We start from the raw sequence: 23,109 nt of genomic DNA, 5'->3' as shown, positions 1-23,109 counted from the left end.
TGGGAAATCCAAGATGGCCGAAGTAATGTCACCTTCCGTTGCAACAGCCGCCCCCCGCGCCTCTGTTCAACAAATCGATGAACTAGTTTCCCATGGCAATGAAAATTCCACCCCTCCCCCAAAAAATATCACAACCACCAACTTTAGTGGAAAGATCCCGGTTTCCATCACTCCACAACTTGTACTGTCGGCTAATTTTCAGTCCAAGATCGATGGAAACGGCACGACAACCAATCGACTGTCCATTCCTGAGCTAGAGGGAGTGGCCATGGTTTCCATCCCTGATTGCTAACCAGCGGCCACTAGTGGAGAGGGCACACTTGCGCGCGCACATGCCCATAAACAGGATCAGCTCACGGTCTGCGACACCCTCCCCCCGCCATGATCAGAAGGTCTGCTGCAGCTCATCGTTGAGGCTCAGGCATGTGGCATGGTCGGGCAGACATGGTACTGAGATCGGTCGCCCGGCACCAGTGGGTATCTACGGCGGGGTATCAGTGTCGGACAGGTAAGGGAGAGACGGCAGAACTGCCTTCAAAAAAATTTAGAACTGCAATCAGAAAGCGGTCAACAGTGGGGTAAATCCACTTCCCTCCCTCCCTTCTCCCACGCAATACTCTATTGGGAGGCACCAGGAAGAATACAGCCGAGATCTCATTATCCCAATTCATCAACAGAAGATTAAGAAGAAATCTCGTCAGCCATGGCTCAGTGGGCAGCACTCTCGCTATTGAACCAGAAGGTTGTGGGTTCAAGTCCCACTCCAGAGACTGGAACACAAAATCTACGCTAACACTCCCGTGCAGTACGGAGGGAGCACCACACTGTGGGAGGGGCCGTCTTTTGGATGAGACGTTAAATCGAGGCCCCGTCTGCCCTCCAGGGGGATCCAAAAGATCCACGGCACTATTTCGAAGAGGAGCAGGGGAGTTATCCCTGGTGACCTGGCCAATATTTATCCCTCAATCATCACTAAAACAGATGATCTGGTCATTATCACATTGCTGTTTGTGGGAGCTTGCTGTGCGTAAATTAGCTGCCACATTTCCTAAATTACAACAGTGACTACACTCCAAAAGTACTTCATTGGCTGTAAAGTGCTTTGGGACATCCGGTGGTCGTGAAAGGCACTATATAAATGCAAGTTCTTTATTTTTGTATCAATGGAATGAAGCCAAGGCAGGTAAATGGAGTTGAGATATAGATCAGCCATGATCTCAGAGTGGCAGAACAGGCTGAATGTTGCACTCCCATTCCTAAATGGCTACTTAGAAAGGGCAGATCCACTGGAGCGCGAGAGAAAAAGGAGATTGGTGCAGAATGAAGCTGCTGAAATAAATCAGCACAGTCCCAAAATACCCGTACTTCCATCTCCGAGATCAGATGACATCACCCTGCTGTTGAAAGCTCGGCTTAATGCGGCCTTCTAATTCATAGAGTATTCACACCATTGCTGTACCAGGGCCAGTGCTCACCCTCAAGGCCTCGGACCGTGTTTACCCCACAATGTTTTTTTGTTGCAGTGCTCATGGTGCAAGACCCCTCAATAAAAGAGCGAGAACATCTCCTGGACATCTCGAGCGACGGCGGACTCGCTCAAAAGCTGCTGGCTTAGTTTTGGGTCCAAATGAGAGTGGAGGTGCCTGAATAGTCAGGCAGTTGTGATACCTCTTCTCGATCTTCCTCGCTGCCATGCTACACCTCACTCAAAAAGCTCCTCGCTGGAGTGGAACTAAACTACAGAACCAGTAGGAACCTGTTCAACCTTCGCCATCTCCAGGCCAGATCCAAGACCGTCCCATCCTCGGTCGTCGAGCTACAGTACGCGGACGACACTTGCGTCTGCACACAGAGACAGAACTCCAAGTCATAGTCAACATCTTCACCGAAGCATACGAAAGCATGGGCCTTGCACTAAACATCCGTAAGACAAAGTTCCTCCACCAGCCTGTCCCCCAATCGTCAAGATCCACGGCGCGGACCTGGACAACGTGGACCATCTCCCATATCTCGGGAGCCTCTCATCAAAAAGGGCAGACATTGACGATGAGATTCAACACTGCCTCCAGTGCGCTAGTGCAGCCTTCGGCTGCCTGAGGAAAATAGTGTTCAAAGATCAGGCCCTCAAATCTGCCTGCAAGCTCATGGCCTACAGGGCTGTAGTGATTACCGCCCTCCTGGAGAGCTCAGAGACATCAATCATGTACAGTAGACACCTAAAATCTCTGGAGAAATACCACCAACAATTTCTCTGCAAGATCCTGCAAATACACCAACATTAGCGTCCTCAACCAGGCCAACATCGCCAGCATTGAAACACTCGACGAGCTCTGCTGGGTGGGCCACATTGTTCGCATGCCTTACACGAGACTCTCAAAGCAAGCGCTCTACTCAGAACTCCTTCACGGCAGACGAGTCAAAGGTGGGCAGTGGAAATGATTCAGGGATACCCTCAAAGCCTCCTTGATAAAATGCAACATCCCTGACACCTGGGAGTCCCTGGCCAAAGACTGCCCTAAGTGGAGGAAGTGCATCCGGGAGGGCGCTGAGCACCTCGAGTCTCATTGCCGAGAGCATGCAGAAACCAAGCGCAGGCAGCGGAAGGAGCGTGCAACAAACCAGTCCCACCCACCCTTTCCTTCAACTGTTGTCTGTCACACCTGTGATAGAGACTGTAATTCCCATACAGTCAACCCAAGAACTCATTTTTAGAGAGGAAGCAAGTCTTCCTCGATTCCGAGGGACTGCCTATGATGATGAGAAGGGGAAAGTATGATGATGCGATGATGATACCGTTTGCCACAACTTATCCGCGTAAAAGTGGATTTATCATCACTCACTGGAATTAAATCAAAGTATCGTCAACGCATTTGTGTAGAAAGCAACTTACGACTCAAACTATCACGCCCAAACATTATGCACCGATGCTCGATCGAGGCACCTCATCCTTCACTCCTCCAGACTGCTGCACTGTCAGAAGCGCCGTCTTTTGGAAGAGACTTTAAACCGAGGCCCCGTTTGCACTCAGGTAAAAGATCCCATGGCACTATTTCGAAGAAGAGCAGGGGAGTTATCCAGTGTCCTGGGGCCAATATTTATCCCTCAATCAACATCACTAAAACAACAGATTATCTGGTGATTTCCGCATTGCTGTTTGTGGGAGCTTGCTGTGCGCAAATTGGCTGCCGCGTTTGACATTACAACAGTGACTACACTTCAAAAAGTATTTTGTTGGCTGTAAAGTGCTTTGGGACACTTGGTGATCGTGAAAGGCGCTATATAAATATAATGATCAGCCACGATCTTATTAAATGGTGTAGCAGGCTCGAGGGGCCATATGGCCTACTTTTTCTCCTATTTCTTATGTTATGTTCTTATAAATGCAAGTCTTTTTTTCTTTCTTTTAAAGGGCAGTTGTATGAACCTCCCAAACCCACGACCTCTACCACCTAGAAGAACAAGGGCAGCAGGTACATGGGAACACCATCACCTCCAAGTTCCCCTCCAAGTCACACACCATCCTGACTTGGAAATATATCGGCCGTTTCTTCATCGTCGCTGGGTCAAAATCCTGGAACTCCCTCCCCAACAGCACTGTGGGAGCACCTTCACCACACGGACTGCAGCGGTTCAAGGCGGCGGCTCACCACCACCACCTTCTCAAGGGCAATAAATGTCGGCCTTGCCAGCAACGCTCATCCCAGGAACTAATAAAAAAAGCCATTGTATGTGTTTATTATAATTTGTACTTTTTGTACAATGCTCGGGTGTTAAAGGGGTTAAAATATTAAACCTGTGTGTTGGTTGTGGTGGGAGGGCAGCTGGTAGATCTAGAAAGATTAGGCAATAAGTAAAGTTTGCCAGCTCTGCTCTACACAAAGAGTGGCGGGTTACTTTAATTGTTCTCGCAATACTTGAATTTCGTCTCCCAGACACCTCGAGTCGCGGAAACCAGTTTGAAATTGAGCCGCAGAACCAGAGGTTCCAGGTTCAACTCCCTGGCCTCTGCAGACTTTAAAATTAAATTTAAATTCTCAGGACCTGGATATGCCAGATAGCCTTTTCCTGTCATATATTTATTCATTTATCAATAGGAACACAAGTCAGCAGTGTTCTGACCACACATGTGGTCTAGGAATTCAGGATAAAACTTTAGTTTGGTCATACAAATACACGAACACCCAATTGTACTGGAAGTGATGGGTCAGGAAATTCACACTTCCAGCCTGCTCTACCTCACTACCACTTCTCTCGACCCCTCCTCGCTCTTTAAATTGTCCAACATCCAGTTCTGGAGTAGAAATTTTCTCCAATTAAATCCTCAGGACCTGGGTGCCGTTGGCAAGGCCGGCATTTGTCACCCATCCCGTCTTGCCCCGAGGTGGTGCTGATGGCACTCCTTGATCCAACTGTGGTAGAGTTGCTCCTACTCTGCGACAGCTCGTTGATCCCAGGCAGGGTTGGAGTAGGGACACCACTATCGGACTCAATGGCCCGGAGCCAATCTGGGGAGGGGAGGAGAAATCCGCAAGAGTTCCTGCTCAGGACAATCCAGTGAGCCCCTGCTGGAGAATGCACATGCACTTGCGCCTGGCGAGGACAGGGTTAGGTTCTCTTGTGATGTCCACCCCAGTTGAATAGCCTGCCAACATTGCGAGGCATTAGCTATCAGCCAGCATTAATGAATCCATGCCTCACTGAAAGAAGTGATCTCATTGAAGCACACGATTCTGAGGGGGGCTTGAAGCCAAGAGGTTGCTTCCCCCTGGCTGGGGAGTCCAGAACTCGGTCACAGTCTCAGGATAAGGGGGCGGCCATTTAAGTCTAAGAGGAGGAGGAATTTCTTCACTCAGAGGGGGGTGAATCTTTGGAATACTCTGCCCCAGAGGGCTGTGAATGCTCAGTCTTTGAGTATATTCAAGGCTGAAATCGATAGATTTTTGGATATTAAGTGAATCAAGGGATATTGGGATCGGGCGGGAAAGTGGAGTTGAGGTTGAAGATCGGCCACAATCTTATTAAATGGTGAAACAGGCTGAAGGGGCCGTATGGCCTACTGCTGCTCCCACATATTATACTCAACAAGAATCGTCAGATTCAGGAGTCGGACGTGGAGAAAATTCGAGAACCTATCGACACTGGCCGATCTCTCAAGTACCTGCCACCAAACCTATGACATCAAAAATCTCTCGCTCATTTCTTCTCAATTACATGCAAACATGTCACGCTGTAAGGACACACTTCTGCCATTGGGGGCGCTGTAGGTGGGAAGGTGAAATTAGTGCCTGCAGTTGCCATTATAAATCCAGAAATAGGAATTCACAATGAAAATCCAAAAATGAGAGAATGTAGGACTTGAAAATGAGAAGGATCTGATAATGGGGAGAGAGGAGGCTTGTGTGGAGCATAAACACCAACAGACCAAATGGGCTGCTTCTGTCCTGTGGATTCTGTTATTTTATATAAAATGGGGAGTGGAGTGGGGCAGTCTGGGCCAATTCTCCCCCTTTCCACTTAGTCTCAACATGCCACAGAACGCGAGATTGACAGGAAATATTGAACACAAACCAGTATCTCCACTTATCTGATCACGTGAATTGAATTAAATTTCTAGGAGAATGAATCATCGGTCTTTCGGAAGCTTTATTGTGGTTCACACAGTCAGAAGATTCACCGATAATATATTTAATTAGCATTGAGCGAACTTTTGATTATTTTTTTAAGATCTTGCAGTACAAAAACCTAACAACGTCTGCCTTGCAGCAAGAGACAGTTACTAAATCCAGTGCCCAGTGTTTGACTGAGCCAAAGGGTTCAGTTCGGGCCTATTCTCCACCCTAAACCTGCATCAACTTAGCACATCTCAGTCATCATCATCATAGGCAGTCCCTCAAACGAGGATGACTTGTTTCCACACCAAAAGGGATGAGTTCACAGATGTTTCAATGAGAACCCGATATTCCAGTCCTGAACTCTAGGGGTGGAAGATGCCTGTGCGTGGATATTTTTCGCACATCAGCCACTGCACAGGCTCGACAGAGCTAGGCCTTTATCCAGTGTCAAGGGTTAACCAGGACGACTGGAGACCTGCTCTGCTGCACGGACTTAGTGTGCACAGAGTGTGGGCAATACTATGCTGCCCGTGCCCTTGGCTCTTCTGCACCCCATACCCTCATTCGCCGCACCTCCGCCACAATCTCTCACCGCTCCTCCGCCACAAACATTCGCCGGCCCTCTGCACCAAGCATTCGCCGGCCCTCCACCACAATCCCCTGCTGCTCACCCGCCCCAACCTTCCCGCTCCTCTGGTGTATCTGGGCCCCGCCGATGTTCCTGCCCACGCTCCAAACGGCGTCCTGGGCTTTGATGACGTCACCCAGTCGCCCACCTCGAAGCAGTCACACACTTGGAAAGGTTGGCGCTGGAAGTGTAGTGGTATGCTCCAGCTCTTCTGAGATCTACCGCGGGTAGGGAGGATAGTAGAGGCAACACAGCAATCTCACAATTGCACTCAGTGCCCCCCGGGCAACAGCAGGGTGGCAAAAAAAAGTCAGCCAGGATGCTCTGCTCCAATTGGATGGCACTCGTGCGTGGACTGGGGAGGGAGTGGTGTGGAGGACAAGTCTGGGCTCAGCTGTGATATCTTCAGTGGGTGAATAGCGCCAGAGAAAGCAGAAAGAAAAATTTGAACCTTTTACGGCCACCATACGTCCCAAAGCGCTTCACAGCCAATGAAGTACTTGGAGTGCAGTCACTGTTGTAATGTAGGAAATGTGGCAGCCAATTTGCGCACAGCAAGCTCCCACAAACAGCAATGTGATAATGACCAGATAAACAGTTTCGTGAGGTATAAATACTGAAGCGGGCAGACAGAATATCGGTTCCATCTCAATCGAATTATAAAACCTGTATAGAACACTGGTCCGGCCTCAACTAGAGTACTGTGTCCAATTCTGGGCACGGCACTTTAGAAAGGATGTGAAGGTCTTAGAGAGGGTGCAGAAAAGATTTACAAGCATGGTTCCAGGGATGAGGGACTTCAGTTATGTGGAGAGACTGGTGAAGCTGGGGTTGTTCTCCTTAGAGTAAGGGATGAGAGGAGATTTGATTACACAGGATATACAGCACAGAAACAGGCCATTCAGCCCAACCAGTCCATGCCGGCGTTTATGCTCCACTCGAGCCTTCTCCAGTCTTTCCTCATCTAAATCTATCAGCATAACCCTCTATTCCCTTCTCCCTCATATGCTTGTCTAGCCTCCCCTTAAATGCATCTATACTATTCGCTTCAACCACTCCCTGTGGCAGCGAGTTCCACATTCACACCAGTCTCTGGGTAAAGAAGTTCCTTCTGAATTCCCCATTTGATTTCTTGGTGACTCTCTTATATTGATGGTCTCTCGTTATGCTCTTCCCCACAAGTGGAAACATTCTCTCTGTATCCACTCTATCAAAACCTTTCATAATTTTAAAGACCTCTATTAGGTCACCCATCAACCTTCTTTTTTCGAGAGGTGTAGACAGAGTAGAGGGAGAGAAACTGTTCCCATTGGTGGCAGGGTCAAGAACCAGAGGACACAGGTTTAAGGTGGATTGGCAGAAGAACCAAAAGCGACATGAGGAAAAACTTTTTTAACGCAAAGTGATTAGGATCTGGAATGCGCTGCCTGAAAGGGTGGTGGAGGCAGACTCAATCGTGGCTTTCAAAAGGGAATTGGATAAGTACCTGCAGGAAAATAAATTGCAGGGCTACAATGAACGGGCGGGAAGTGGGACTAGCTGAGGTGCTCCTGCAGAGAGCCGGCACGGGCTCGACGAGCCGAATGGCCTCCCTCTGTAACCATTCTATGATTCTACATTCCAACATTAACTACACTTCAAAAATTACTTCATTGGTTGTAAAGCGGTTTGAGACGTCCCAAGATTGTGATAGGCGCTATAGAAGTGCAAGTCCTTTCTTTCTCAGGACAACAGTCAACACATTTAAAATGCCTCGGCGAAAATTGACTTTGGCTGAGTGTGTGTTTCTTTTCGCAGTGAATCACCATCCTGTGGAACAGACGACCGACACATGCAGTGAGTATTGATTCGCTTAGAAAGGGGAACAGGACCAGTTTGAGAGAAAAGACATTTCTACTTGTAGAAAGAGAACTACGGGATGGTGAGGAGTTATGGACTATTGCCGTCTCCGCGAGCTCTGCTCGGCTGCCGTTGGGCGTCAGAGGGGAAATGTTCCCAGAATTGGCGGCAAGATCTGTTTTTCGTTGCGTGGCTGGAGGTTGGGTTTATGGACTATGTGGTGATACCATATCGGGCTGGATACGACAGATAGCCTTTTCCTGTCCTTCATGTCATATATTTATACATTTGTCAGTAGGAACTACAAATTTCCTCACATCTCAGCTCGACAAGTCAGCAGAGTGTTCTGACCACAATGTGGTCTGGGAATTCAGGATAAAACTTTAGTTTGGTCATACAAATACACAAACACCCAATTGTACTGGAAGTGATGGGTCAGGAAATTCACACTTCCAGCCTGCTCGACCTCACTACAACTTCTCTCGACCCCTCCTCGCTCTTTAAATTGTCCGACATCCAGTCTGGAGTAGAAATTTTCTCCAATTAAAAATTGGGAAGACCGAAGCCATTGTTTTCGGTCCCCACCACAAACTCCGTTCTATAGACACTGACTCCATCCCTCTCCCCAATCTCTGTCTGAGGCTGAACCACATTGTTCGCAACCTTGGTGTCATATTTGACCCTAAAATGAGCTTTCGACCACATCTCAGGAAGATAACTAAGACTGCCTATTTCCACCTCTAACATCGCCTGTCTCCATCCCTGCCTCAGCTCATCCGCTGTTGAAGCCCTCATCCATGCCTTTGTTGCCTTTAGACTTGACTATTCCAACACACTCCTGGCTGGGCTCCCACATTCTATTCTACGTAAACTAGAGGTGATCCAAAACTCGGCTGCTCGTGTCGCACCAAGTCCCACTCACCCATCACCCCTGTGCTCAATGACCTACATTGGCTCCTGGTTAAGCAACGCCTCAATTTCAAAATTCTTGTCCCTGTGCGGGACCTCCAGACCACTGCTCAGCTGCGCACCTCAGCAGGAATGTCGGTGACAAGCCAATAGAATCACAGAATGGATACAGCACAGGAGGCCATTGGGCCCAGCGTGCCGGCTCTCTGCAAGGGCACCTCAGCTAGTCCTACTCCCCTGCAGCCCAGCAAATATGCTTTTCCTTCCGGTACTTATCCAACTCCCTTTAGAAAGTCGTGATCGAGTCTGCCCTCCAACACGCTCTCAGGCAGTGTATTCCAGATCCTAACCACTCGCTGCGTAAAAAAGGTTTTTCCCTCATGTCGCCTTTGGTTCTTTTGACAATCACCTTAAATCTGTGTCCTCTGGCTCTCGACCCTTCTGCCAATGGGAACAGTTTCTATCTACTCTGTCCAAACCTCTCATTATTTTGAACACCTCTATCAAACCTCCTCTGCGCTAAGGAGAACCCAACTTCTCCAGTCTGTCCACATCACTGAAGTCCCTCATCCCTAAATCCATTCTCGTAAATCACCTCTGCACCCTCTCCAAGGCCTTTACATCCTTCCTAAAGTGCAGTGCCCAGCATTGGACACAATACTCCAGTTGAGGCCGAACCAGTGTTTTATACAGGTTCATCATAACTTTCTTGCTTTTGGACTCTCTGCCTCTAATAGCAAGAGGGTGGGGACAGGCCAGAATCTTTGGGCCATCATCTCCTCTGCTTCTTGAACGGGGTGTGGGGTGCCTTAGAATTCAGTGGGAAATCTCCGAGCAAGCCAAACACGGAACCTTTCCAACTCTTGCACACAATCTGCCACTGATATGCAGACGTTGCAGTAAAGGTTCATCATCATTACTGTGCTCAGCTCCAACTGTGTCAGTGTTTCAATAAACACTGTGAAACAACAAATACAGCTGTACACATCGACTGGTAACGCTATCACTGACACATCAATAAATAATTAAACCTCTAATTAACTCGTTAAGGGCAAAGTGCTCAGTTTTACCCAGCAAGCAATTTAGGCGCATTCCCCCGATAAAAAAGTCTAGCATTTATATAGCGCCTTTCACGACCACCGGACCTCCTAAAGCTATTTATGGCCAATGAAGTTTTTTTTTAAAAAAAGTGTGGTCACTGTTGTAATGTAGGAAAGGCGGCAGCCAATTCGCGCACAGCAAGCTCCCATAAACAGCAAGGAGAAAATGACCAGATATTGTGTGTGATTTTGATTGAGGGATAAATATTGGCCCAGGACACCAAGGATAACTCCCCTGTTCTTCTTCGAAATAGCGCCGTGGGATCTTTTATGTCCACCTGAGAGAACAGACAGTGCCTCGGTTTAACATCTCACCCGAAAGATGACACCTCCGACAGTGCAGCGCTCCCTCAGTACTGCACTGGAGTGTCAGCCTAGACTTTCTGCTCAAGTCTCTGGCGTGGGATTTGAGCCCTCAACCTTCCGTCTCAGAAGCAACGATTGCTGCCCACTAAGCCACGGTAAACATCATCATAGGCAGTCCCTCGAACGAAGATGACTTGCTTCCACGAGTTCACAGATGTTCCAATGCAGGACCCAATGTTCCAGTCCTGAACTCCAATTGAGGGGGTGGAAGATGCCTGTGCGTGGATTTTTTTAACGTGTGCTGACCGTTGCACATCAGCCACCACACTGGCTTGACAGAGCTAGGCCTTTACCCAGTGGCAAGGGTTAACCAGGATGACTGGAGACCTGCTCTGCTGCATGGGCCTAGTGGTCACACATATCACAGTGTGGGCTGGCCCGTGCTGCCCCTGGGCCCTCGGCTCTTCTGCCCCGATCTCTCTCCACTCATCTGCCGCACCTCCGCTGTACTTGGGCTCCGCCGATTTTTCTGCCCACGCTCCAAATGGCGACCTGGGCCTTGACGATGTCATCCAGTCGCCCACCTCGAGGTTGTCGCACACTTGGAGCTGCTCACCCAACCTGCGGAAGTGTTCTCTCGCAGGTCGGGCTATAAAAGAGCTGGAGCGGCGGGCCCTGAACACCGCAGCCCATCGACCTGTGAGAGAACAGCTCCGCAGGTCGGGCAAGCTGCTCTTAATGTGCGACAACCTCGAGGCAAACACTGTTGTGCGGAGTCACTGATAGGAAGTGAGCAAGTAATCCAGAGACTCCTTCACAAGGGGTTTGCAAACAACGGGCCTCCTTGTCCAGCCAGGATTAGATGCATTCAACATGGGACGAGTGCTAAACAAAAAGGTCCTCTTCTCCATGCAACATCTCATGAACCAGTCAATCTTGGCACCAGGATGCCAGTTAAGTCAAATTGAATGGACGTGTGGAACTTTTGTTCACTGATCCGTGGGAAACCCAGCAAGTTTAATGCCCTTCCAAACTTGTATCTGGAGGGAGTATTTTGAGCTGGGGTGAAGTGGGAGAACATGAGAACATAAGAATTAGGAGCAGGAGTAGGCCTTTTAGCTCCTTGAGACTGCTCTGCCATTCAATAAGATCATGGCTAATCTCGGAGTGGTGGTTACAGGTGCGCCGCTGATGGTGACAGCTTTAGGTGTGACATTGGGCGTAGCATGAAGAGTAACAATGAATTGTACCGACCACATCCTACAACATTTTGGTACAACAACACCAAATACAGCTGGGTATGTGCACCAGGGAGTGAGGGAATTGAACTATGCATTGGCTGCGATAGTCAATGGAAATTTTTACCCTGTTAACTTATCTGTGAGGGGACACTGGGAAGGTTTACCACCTTCTGAGTGAAGAAATTCCTCCTCATCTCAGTCTTAAATGGCCTTCCCCTTATCCTGAGACCATGTCCACAAGTTCCAGACACTCCAGCCAGGGGAAACATCCTCTTAGCATCTACCCTGTCAATCCCCCACAGATCTTGTATGTTTCAATGAGATCACCTCTCATTCTTCTAAACTCCAGAGAGTATAGGCCCAATCTACACAATCTCTCATCATACTTTACACTGCTTGCCTCACAGGCTGTTAAAACCTTGGCCCTTGCCTTGACACTAAAAATAATACTGCCGGGGCATGCCGTGACCAAACAAAAACGTAAAATCTCCAGCGTGATGGGTCAAACTGGACACGGAGTGGTCCAACTGTTCCGTCTGGCCAGTAGCTCCTGGGATTCATCCGCACTAAACACTCCGCAGCCGGCACAGAAAGATATTTTGCGAAGTTGCAGGTTTCTGGATTCCAAGCCAAGCCGATTTGTGCAGCAGATGGTTACCCACACACTTAGCACAGCGTAAACACAACAACAGCAGATTTTACTATCCAGAAATGAAGCAGTGAAGTGCGGACTTAACCCTTGTAGTACCGAATGGCCTTTGTCGCTCCGAAAGCACTTAGCTGACCAACGCTGCTCTGGTACGAATGAAAGCAAGCAGGGAATGAGCGGTTGGGGCTCAATGGACCTGCTGCCACTTTTTCCCCAGATCAGCTCCCCCACCCACTGTGCCAATGAACTCTTCAACCCACTTACGCTGCTCAGTTGGCAACACTGGTACCTCCGAGTCAAGGGGCCATCTGCCCGCTCAGCAAGATCCCACAGCGCACTGCAAAGAGCAGCGTGTGGGGTCTCTGCGGCATCTGAGCCCAACATACATCCCTCGACCAACACCCTCAGCAGATAAACTACTCCTCCATCTCCAGGCTGCTCATAGGATCTTGCTGTGTGTAACAGGGCTGCCACATTTGTATAAATGAATAGTCACCCTGCGACAAAATAATTCTGTTGGGTCTGCGAGGTTGTCAGCCTCACATCACCTCCGAGGTATCTGCGCGCCTCTAATTCTGGCCTCTTGAGCCCAACCATTGGTGGCTGTGTCTTCAGCTGTCTGGGCCCTGAGCTCTGGAATTCCATCCCTAAACCTCTCTTTCCTCCTTCAAGACGCTCCTTAAAACATACCTCTTTGAATAAGCTTTTGGTCACCTGCCCCAATTTCTCCTCATGTGGTCCGGAGTTAAATTTTGTTTTATAGCACTCCCGTGAAGAGCTTGGGGACCTTTTACTACATTAAAGGCGCTATATAAATACAAGTTGTTGTTGTTAAGGAGCCGTGATAAGTTTCCCTTAAGTTAGAGGATCAGGAGTAGGGGGTATGGGGTGAGGTGGTGGAAGAGAGAATATTCATATTTTGTTCAACCAGTTGAAAACCACACAACTCCATTGTAATCCTCCCAGACATCATCACTGATAAAACAAAGACTTTATTCGCTTCTGTTGCTTACAGACACTTCACCTGGAATGAAATTAAAGTACTAGCTCATAAAAAATACATTAGCATTTCATTAGTACATCCTCGCTCGCTCAGTAGCAGATCAGAGCAGTGCTGTTCCACGATTCTGCACTGAGTGGTGTAATTCTACAGGCAGCCTGCACATAACACAAGAAATAAGAGCAGTAGACCATTCAGCCCCTCCACCATTCAATATCATGGCTGATCTTCTACCTCAACTCCACTTACCTGCACTGTCCCCATATTCCTTGATTCCCTTAATATTCAAAAATCTATCTATCTCTACCTTGAATATACTCAAAGATTGAGATTCCACATGCCTCTGGGGTGGAGAATTCCAGCGATTCACCACCCTCTGAGTGAAGAGGTTTCGCCTCATCCCAGTCCTAAATGTCCAACCCCTTATTCTGAGACTGTGACCCCTGGTTCTAGACTCCCCAGCCAGGGGAAATGGCCTTCCTGCATCTACCCCGTCAAGCTCTATAGTACAGCACAAGCAGGTTGAGAGCAAGGAAAAGATCTGACCCTACCCAAGTTAGATTCAATTCACGCCTTGCCCTCCATTTCTACTGAGCTGTCCTCTACAGATACTATTTTGTTAAAATGTCAGCTGTGGCTCAGTGAGTAGCACCCTTGTCTCAGAGTCAGAAGGCTGTGGGTTCAAGTCCCACTCCAAAGACTTGAGCACAAAAAAAAAATCAAGGGAGTGCTGCACTGTCAGAGTTGCCATCTTTCAGATGAGACATTAAACCGAGGCCCTCTCTGCTCTCTCGGGTGGATGTAAAAGATCCTGCAGCACTATTTCAGAGAGAGTGGGTACGTTATCTCCTCTGTACTGGGCCCAATACTTATCCCTCAGTCAACATTAAAAGCAGATTATCTGGTCATTATCGCGTTGCTGTTTGTGGGAACTTGCTGTGTGCAGATTTTCTGCCATGTTTCCGACATTACAACAGCGACTGCACTTCAAAAGTATTTCATTAGTTGTAAAGCGCTTTGGGATGTCCGGAAGTCATGAAAGGTGCTATATAAATGCAAGTATTTCTTTTATTATTAATGGTGTACAGGCCTCTAGAGGCAGAGATTCTGGGGCGGAGAGAGAAAGAGAAAAAAAAAGAGACATTTGACCAGTTTCTTTCATGTCTGCAGGACCTCCCAAAATGCTTCACATCAAATGAATTACTTTTGAAATGGAGGCAATGTTATGTAGACAAACTTAGCAGCTAGCTTACATCGGAAAGATCAGAAATAGGAGGAGGAGGTCATTTGGCACCTCGAGCCTGCTCCGCCATTCAATATCACAGCTGATCTGATCTTGGCCTCAACTCCAATTACTTGCCTGATCCCCATAACTCTTCACTCCCTTATCGTTCAAGAATCTGTCTATCTCCACCTTAAATATATTCAATGACCCAGCCTCCACAGCTCTCTGGGGCAGAGAATTCCAAAGATTCACCACCCTCCGAGAAGAAATTCCTCCTCATTTCCATTTTAAATGGACGACCCCTTTATTCTGAAACTATGCCCACTAGTTCTAGATTCCCCACGAGGGGAAACATCCTCCCTGCATCTACCCTGTCCAGCCTCCTTAGAATCTTATACGTTTCAATAAGATTACCTTTCATCTGACACAGCAAGATCCAACAAAGAGCTAATGAGAGAACTGATCAGCAATGTTCCTTGTCATTTTCTTTCCCTGTGCTGGGCTTTTAGATTTTCTGCGTCCTATCCCATCGAGTGGCTGCGGTTGATGAGCTGCCTGCGCGGGACCTCGTGATCTCTGATGAGCTGCGCACCTTCAGGGGAACGTTGCTGACCAGTTATTCTGTCTCTTGTTTGAGGGAGGAATGTTGGCCAAGATACGAGAACTCCCGGTCCCTCTTCAAATAGTGCCAGCGGATCTTTTACACGCACCCCGAATAGGCAACAGGACTTCGTTTAACATGGTCAGAAAAGAACATATGAACTAGGCGCAGGAGTAGGCCATATCGCTCGTCGAGCCTGCTCCGCCGTTTAATAAGATCACGCCTGATCTTCAACCTCAACTCCACTTTCCCTTCTGATCCCCGTATCCCCGAGTCCAATCCTTATCCCAACGACAGCACCGCCAACAATGCAGCACGCCCCTCAACATGCACAGAAGTAACATCCCAGGTTATTGCCTGGGGGGGGGGGGGGGAAAGAGTGTGAAGCAAGGACCTTCCCACTCAGAGGAGCAAGAGACCAGGAAAAGTCCCACTTTCAACCCCCAGTCAGCTCTGACCACGGCAGGGGCAGAGTGGTCCCACAGTTTGGTCTCTGGATTCTTGGGCAAGAGAGAAAAAAAGAGAGGTCAGAGGTCCCTGCTTCAAATCAGTGACCTCACTGTTGGAAGGATGATTGTCGGGGACACGGGGTCAAACACAGGATAGTGCCACACCTCCATGGAGCCATATTGGGAAAAGGATGAGAGAAAATTAGGAAGACAAAAAAATATACACACATAGGGCAGCTTTGGAGAAACTATTTCCTTTTAAAAAAAATAAATAAAATTCATTCATGGGATGTGGGCATCGCTAATGCTGGCATTTATTGCACATCGCTAACTGCCCTCGAGAAGGTGGTGGTGAGCTGCCTTCTTGAACTGCTGCAGTCCATGTGAAGGTTTTCCTTGCTGTTTGATACAACTGAGTGGCTTGCTAGTCCATTTCAGAGGGGCAGTTTAGAGCCAACCACATTGCTGTGGGACTGGCGTCACATATAGGCCAGACTGGGTAAGGACGGCAGGTTTCCTTCCCTAAAAGGGACATGAGTGAACCAGATGGGTTTTTCTGACAATCCGGCAGTTTCATTGTTGATGCTAGCTATTTATTCCAGATTTATTTAATTAACTGAATTAATTGGTGGGATTTGAACTCATGTCTCTGGGATCATTAATCGAGACCTTTGGGTTACTAGTCCACTATGCTCCTGTTCCCTTGTATAGAAGTTCCTGTGGTGGAGTAATCTGGAACAAGAGGAAACAATCTTAAAATTAAATGTCGGCCAATCAGGGAAGATTTTTTCACATAAAGGGGAGTGGAAAAATCTAAATATTCTCCTCTAAAAGGCTGTGGATGGTAGGGAGCTATTGGAGCTTTCAAGAAAGATAGATCGATAATTTTTCGTTGGGCAAGGGTACCCTGGGATAAGGAGCAAAGGCGGGTAAATGGAGTTGAGGTACAGATCAGCCATGATCCAACATATATGACATAGCAAGCTCAAAGGGCTGAATGGCCTCCTCTTGCTCCTAAGGTACCAGAATCCTACCCGAGGAGCAGCTGAGACCTTTTTGGAAAGCCGGGGAGGAAAATAGTCCAAAAAAAATGTGAGATTTTCATTATGGATTTTAGTTATACTAGAATAGTGTCTCCAATTCTAGGCACCACACTTTAGTGAAGGCCTTAGCGAGGGTGCAGAAAAGATTTGAGAATGATTCCAGGGACGTGCGACTTCAGTTACGTGGATAGACTAGAGAAGCTGGGGTTGTTCTCCATAGACCAGAGAAACTCTTTTGAGTTCCATAGACCAGAGAAAGTTGAGAGGAGATTTGACAGGTGTTCAAAATCATGAAGGGTCTAGACAGAGAGAAACTGTTCCCATTGGTGGAAGGGCCGAGAACCAGAGGACACAGATTTAAGGTGATTGGCAGAAGAACCTAAGGCGACAGGAGGGAAAACTTTTTTCACGCAGCGAGTGGTTAGGATCTGGAATGCACTGCCTGAGAGGGTGGTGGAGGCAGACTCAATCACTGCTTTCAAATGGGACCTGAAGGAAAAAAAATTGCAGGGCAACGGGGAAAAGGCGAGGGAGTGGGACTAGCCGTCAATTTTAAGACAAAGTACTTCACTTCTGGTCACGGTTTTCCATAGACTACTTCCCACGCCAGACAATGGCCTCATAATAATAAAGTTAAGTGGGTAAATGCGGCGATTAGAGAGCAACAGCAGCCTCATATTCCCACCGGTGCGCACCAATTAACAGGCATCAAGTGTGTTAGAATGTAATTTGTCCTGCCGAGCCACATTGTGATACCATTAGAAAATCGGCAACATTTCTGGAAAGAGGCATCATCCCGAAGGATGTGCTTCAACAGTGGCAGCATGTTGGAAATTATTCGCAGTTTAGTACTCACGGAGTTAATGCAGGCCAGTTCCTTGTTGAGTAGCCATGGCAACGAGAGCTTCCCTTCGCCTTTGTAGCATGAGCGAATCCTCTCCTTGATCTTCTCCTTGATCTTCCTCAGGGTGAAGAGGCAGAGCGCCGACTCCTTGGGCGGCTTCATGCGGTTCTTCTGGCCCTGGGAGAAGACGGTGAAGAGGATGTCCTCCTTCTCGGAGATGCTCAGGGAGCGGGCAAGGTACTTGCCGGGTTTGGCCAGGTAGGCGTCCTGGATGAGCCGGTACTCCACCCCGTCCTTCAGGCAGCCGATGGGGAACTCCACGTACGAGTAGAACTTGGGGTCACCCACGCACAGCCGGACGATCTTAGAGGTGAAGAACTGCTCGGCGCTGGAGTCCGGCGACGTCAGCTGGGTGTCGAGCTGAAGGGTCAGATAGTAAACGAACTGCTCACTGCTGAAGCTGTAGATGTAGTAAATGTCGAAGGCCGGGAATTTGGAGAGGGTGTCCGAGGGGATCTTCAGCTGGGATGACACAAACTCGTCCTGGTAGACAAAGCCAAACATCTCCGCATTCTCCTCGTTGACCATCAGCTTCCGGCTGGAGAGGGTGGGGAAGTACTCGGACTTGCCGTCGATGGGGGTGCCGATGAACAGCTTGTTGTCGGTGCCGTTGGTGCCCTCAATGATCACGCCAGACATGGTAGCCGCCTCATCGACGCTGGAAAGGTAGTGCTCCTTGCGGTGGTGGGGCTCCCCGAGCTTGAACAGGTCGTCCAGCCGCAGGAACTGGCAGATGCCCTGGAAGGCGCTGCCGCAGGCGATCAGCCGGTTCTGCGTGTAGTCGATGAGCAACAGCTTGTTGACGTTGCGGGTCAGCGACAGCGGGTGGGGGCACGACTGCACGCTGGGAGGCGGGTAGCACTTCTCGTTGTCATCCACCGGGCCCGTCACGTGGGAGCGCAGCATGGTCAGGTTGTCCGCCAGCTTATAGATCTGGTCGATGGCCCCCACGTACACCACCCCGCTCCTGTCGTGGACCACCAGGTGGGTCAGGCTGGTGTCAGAACTGTTGAAGGTCCGAAAGGGCGGCAGAGTCCCACGGGCGAGGCCGATAGCGGCCAAGCAGGACGTGACTTGCAACGTCCACAGGTACGGGGACCAACACCACCACTTCGGTGTACACAGCAGTTTCATCGCGTTCTCTGGCACTGGTATCCCCTCCCGCCGTCAGAATGAAGTAAACAACGTACACCGTCTTTCTCCAAATTCTTCATCTAGGTCATCCTCCAAATGGGCAAGGTGGTCAACCCTGCAAGAGAAAGAGCACGTTATTAAATATGGTTCATTCAATATTCTCCCGAGGTGCAGTGGTCAAGGATTGCAGTAACAGCCCGCGACAGTCCGTTCAATGCTTCAGGTTGAGGGGGGGGAAACATAACATAACACAACATAAGAATTAAGAGCAGGAGTAGGCCATTCGACCCCTCAAGCCTGCTCCGCCATTCAATAAGATTATGGCTGATCTTTTACCTCAACTCCACTTTCCTGTATTGTCCCCATATTCCTTGGTTCCCTTAATATCCAAAAATCTATCAATCTCCATCTAGAATATACTCAAAGACTGAACCTCCACAGCCCTTTGGGGTAGAGAATTGCAAAGATTCACCATCCTCAGTGAAAAAGTTTCTTCTCATCTCAGTTTTAAATGGCCGATCACTTATTCTGAGTCTGTGACCCCTGGTTCTAGACTCTCCAGCCAGGGGAAATATCCTCCCTGCAACTAACCCTGTCAAGCCCTGTAAGAATTCTGTTTGTTTCAATGAGATCACCTCTCATTCTTCGAAACAAAGACCAACCAGCAGATTCAAGACGTCCTTGGGACGTTTGGCCACATTAAAGGCGCTATATAAATGCAAGTTGTTGATGTCCTTGCCACAGTGGAACTTAAACTGGAATTTAAGCTGAGTATTCCCCACTTAAGAACCAGATTGCAAGGGACTGGAGTCACCCATCAGCCCAGACCGGGTAAGGACGGCAGGTTTCCTTCCCTAAAGGATATTCGTGAACCAGTTGGGTTTTTACGACAATCCCGACAAATTCATGGTCACTTTTACTGAAACCGGCTTTTCATCTAAATTTTTATTGTTTCTAACACGAGCCTTTAATTTTGTTTAACTCTATGGAGGGATTTGAACTCGCGTTCATTGGATTATTAGTTCAGTAACAACACTGCTACACACCTTGGGGTTAGGGAGTGAAAGGGAAGCGGCGAGGGGAGGACAGGACAACACAACATGGTGAAATGGGCAGACATGTGGAGAATGAAATTTAACGCAGAGAACTGTGAAGTGATACATTTTGATAGGGAGAACGAGGAGAGGCAATAAAGGGTACAACCCTAAAAGGTGCATGAACAGAGACACTTGGGGTGTACGTACACAAATCTTTGAAGGTGGCAGGACCAGCAGAGGGGGCGGTTAACAAAGCATATGGAATCCTTGGCTTTATGACTAGAGGAAGAAAGTACAAAAGCAAAGTTATGCTAAACCTTTATAAATCACTGGTTTGGACTCCGCTGGTCATTATCTCATGGCTGTTTGTGGGAGTTTGCTGTTTGCTAATTGGCCACCGCGTTTCCTGTATTACAACAATGACTACACTCCAAAAGTCCATCACACTGGGACATCTGGAGGTCGTCAAAGACACAATATAAATGCAAGTCCTTTCTTTCTTTTACATTGAACCATAGTATAATGTATTTGCTTCATGGGTTCTTTGTTTAAGCATTCGCAACACATTGCTATTAAGAATTAGTTGGTTTATTAGCAAAAGTTTATCATACTACACATTATCAGTTCATCCACCAGGCTCTCAGCCACTTGAACCCAACATCACATGACTGGCTAAGCCACTCACAGTGCAACAGCTCCACAAACCTTTGAGCATACTCACAGGTACATAGACATTACACATTGTGCATCCATACCATTGCATCAGACCAAAATGGGGACCAATTTAACACCAACTTTATTCCACTGAAGTACAACCTTGCCGTTGAATTTGTAGGAAAGCCTCAATTGGAAAGAACTCAAGAAATCGGAGTAGGTCCTACAGCCTCTCGAGCCTGCTCCACCATTCAATAAGATCACAGCTGATCTTCTACCCCAACTCCACTTGCCCGCCCTATCCCCATATCCCTCAGTTCCCTGAGCATCTAATGTAGCCATAGTCCACCATCTAATGTAGCCATAGTCCACCATCTATCCTGCAGTTCCTGGGTGAAGTTGCCTTTTTTCAGCAAAATAATTAAGAAAATTGTACTTGATTACTTTATCTCAATCTCCAGAGGCACCAGTTAATAACTAGGAAGTATGTCGTTTGTGGGTGTTTGCATCCCAAGCACTAAAAATGAGTTGCTCAAATGCCAACCACCACAAATTTAATTCTACTGCAATTTAAATGCTTCCGTCCGCCTGTGGTGACTTGTAGTCCCAGCCTTGGGAACTATGTTCCTGGAATAGCTAGATTCTTCGCACCAAGAGCCAACATCAAGTATAGATTGGACGTACTGAAGCAGTGAATTTCCTGGTTCTTACCCAGTTGGAGCTTATAAATATCAGACAGCAATTAGAGAGAGAACACAAGATATTTTCTTTTTGTTTTGGTGCAGTAAATGCCATTTGGCCCCAACAGCCTGTCCCTTTTCCCCCACAATCCCTTGTCTCTCCATAAACACATCTAATTGCTTGTGTTGAATTCAATGGCCCTCCTTGACAACATACTTCGAAGTCTATTACCTCCTGAATGCCATCAGTGGCTCAGTGGGTAGCCTCTGAGTCAGAGGGTTGTGGGTTCAAGTTCCACTCCAGGGGCTTGAGCATAAAAATCTAGGCTGACACTCCCAGTGCAGTTCTGAGGGAGTGCTGCACTGTCAGAGGTGCCATCTTTTGGATGAGAGGTTAAACCGAGGCCCTGACCTGGGGTGAGCACACTGTGCTTGGCGAGGTCCTGCCTCGATCTGATGGGATGACAGAATAGGGTCGAGAGGCTGAATGGCCTGCTCCTGCCTTAGGAAAAAAGGCACAAAGGACTTTGCAGTTATGTCGGGCCTTTAACATAGTAAAACATCCCAAGGCGCTTCACAGGAGCGATGAGACAAAAATTGACACCAAGCTTTTGTTCGTGCGTCCTAATGTCTCCTTACGTGGGCGTCTAAGTGGAGGCGAGGCGGAGAGGTTGAGGGAGGGCATTCCCGAGCTGAGGGCCTAAACGGCTGACGGGACGACCGCCAATGGTGGAGCGAAGGAAATGGGGAAACGCGCAAAAGGCCAACATTGGAGGAGCGCAGAGATCTTGGAGGGTTGTGTGACTGGAGGAGGTTGCAGAGACAGGGAGGAGGAGAGGTAGTGCACCGACAACCGATAAGACAGTCTAACCTAAAAGGAATGTAAATCTCTACATTGCAAGTTGGAGGCACACGCACACACAAACAGAAGGGTCTGAAGCACACTTTCAATTGCACACAAGTGATCTACTGATCAAAGCAATACAATCCTACACAAAACTCCACAGAGGGTCTAAAAATAACCTCATTCATTTCCGGTCAAGGAAGCAGAAGGCAATCAGACTTGCTCAAGGGACAGTGATGCAACGTGATCACAAGGTTCAATAAAAATAATAAGGAAACTCTGCAAAATATGAGAGGGAGTCGAATGTTGCTGGCGCAGTATTTTGTACAAGTAATTTTAGAAGACATTTTCCTGCATCTGTTGGGACAACTTTCAAAGAAGAAGTTGTTGCAAAGTTCTTCCTGTAATTATGTAATCTTTTATACGAATAAAAACAGCAATCGCTTTGGAGATGGGGTCGCCAACCCTCCAGGATTGCCCTGAAGTATCCAGGAATTAAAGATTAATCTCCAGAGCACTACTATGAGCAAAAACCCAGTGAGAAAAAAAATCATGTCGGGGTTTGAAATAAACTTGGAGACACATTTTTCTAACACTTTTGTTTATTAGTTATCGAAATATTAGAAATGAGGGAAAAAAGGCTGTTCGACTGTGCAAGGGCCGTTAGCAGCGGGAGAACATGTGACACAAACTCCAAGAATATGGCCAATCGGAGTTGGCAACATGATTTTTGAGCATTCAGTCACCAACAGTGAGTTGTACAGCTCCGCATCGCTCTGGTCAAGCAGGGCAGAATCCAAACAAGTGTGCTCCTTTGCAGCTCCGCTTACATTTTCAACATTAAAAGGATAGTTCACAGAAAGGAGGCCATTCGGCCCATCGTGCCTGCGCCACCTCTTTGAGGTATCGAGTTCGTCCCTCCCCCCGTGAGCTGCACTGCCTTCAGTCGCGGCCTGCCTCCCTCAATGTGCGGCCCATTCAAATATTTGTGCGTGCGCAGTATCTACAGTGGTAAAGCCAGTGAGCGGCCTGCACGGGAACTTGCCAATGGCTGCACGGCCTAGCAGGAACATTGGCTCTCTCTCCCTCTCCCCCCCTCCCCCTCTCTTCCCCCCCCACCCCTCCCCCCTCCCCCTCTCTTCCCCCCCCACCCCTCCCCCCCTCCCCCTCTCTTCCCCCCCACCCCTCCCCCCCCTCCCCCTCTCTTCCCCCCCCACCCCTCCCCCCCCTCCCCCTCTCTTTCCCCCCCCCACC

General features: G+C 48.3%; 1 protein-coding gene across 2 annotated transcripts in view; it reads right to left on the bottom strand.

The window, feature by feature from the left end:
* LOC139277349 (plexin-A1-like) overlaps positions 1-23,109 on the bottom strand; it is a 633,908-nt gene that overhangs the window by 452,873 nt on the left and 157,926 nt on the right. For both annotated transcript variants that reach the window (XM_070895706.1, XM_070895705.1), the window contains exon 2: positions 17,459-18,755. In XM_070895706.1, the coding sequence (XP_070751807.1) occupies positions 17,459-18,640 (1,182 nt within the window). In that variant the 5' untranslated portion in view covers positions 18,641-18,755. The remainder of the gene's footprint in view (positions 1-17,458; positions 18,756-23,109) is intronic.

This window comes from Pristiophorus japonicus, chromosome 12, assembly GCF_044704955.1.
Source record: "Pristiophorus japonicus isolate sPriJap1 chromosome 12, sPriJap1.hap1, whole genome shotgun sequence".
Classification (NCBI taxonomy): Eukaryota; Metazoa; Chordata; class Chondrichthyes; family Pristiophoridae; genus Pristiophorus; species Pristiophorus japonicus.
Note: the sequence above shows the minus strand (reverse complement) of the source record. Positions and strands in the feature narration are given on the sequence as shown.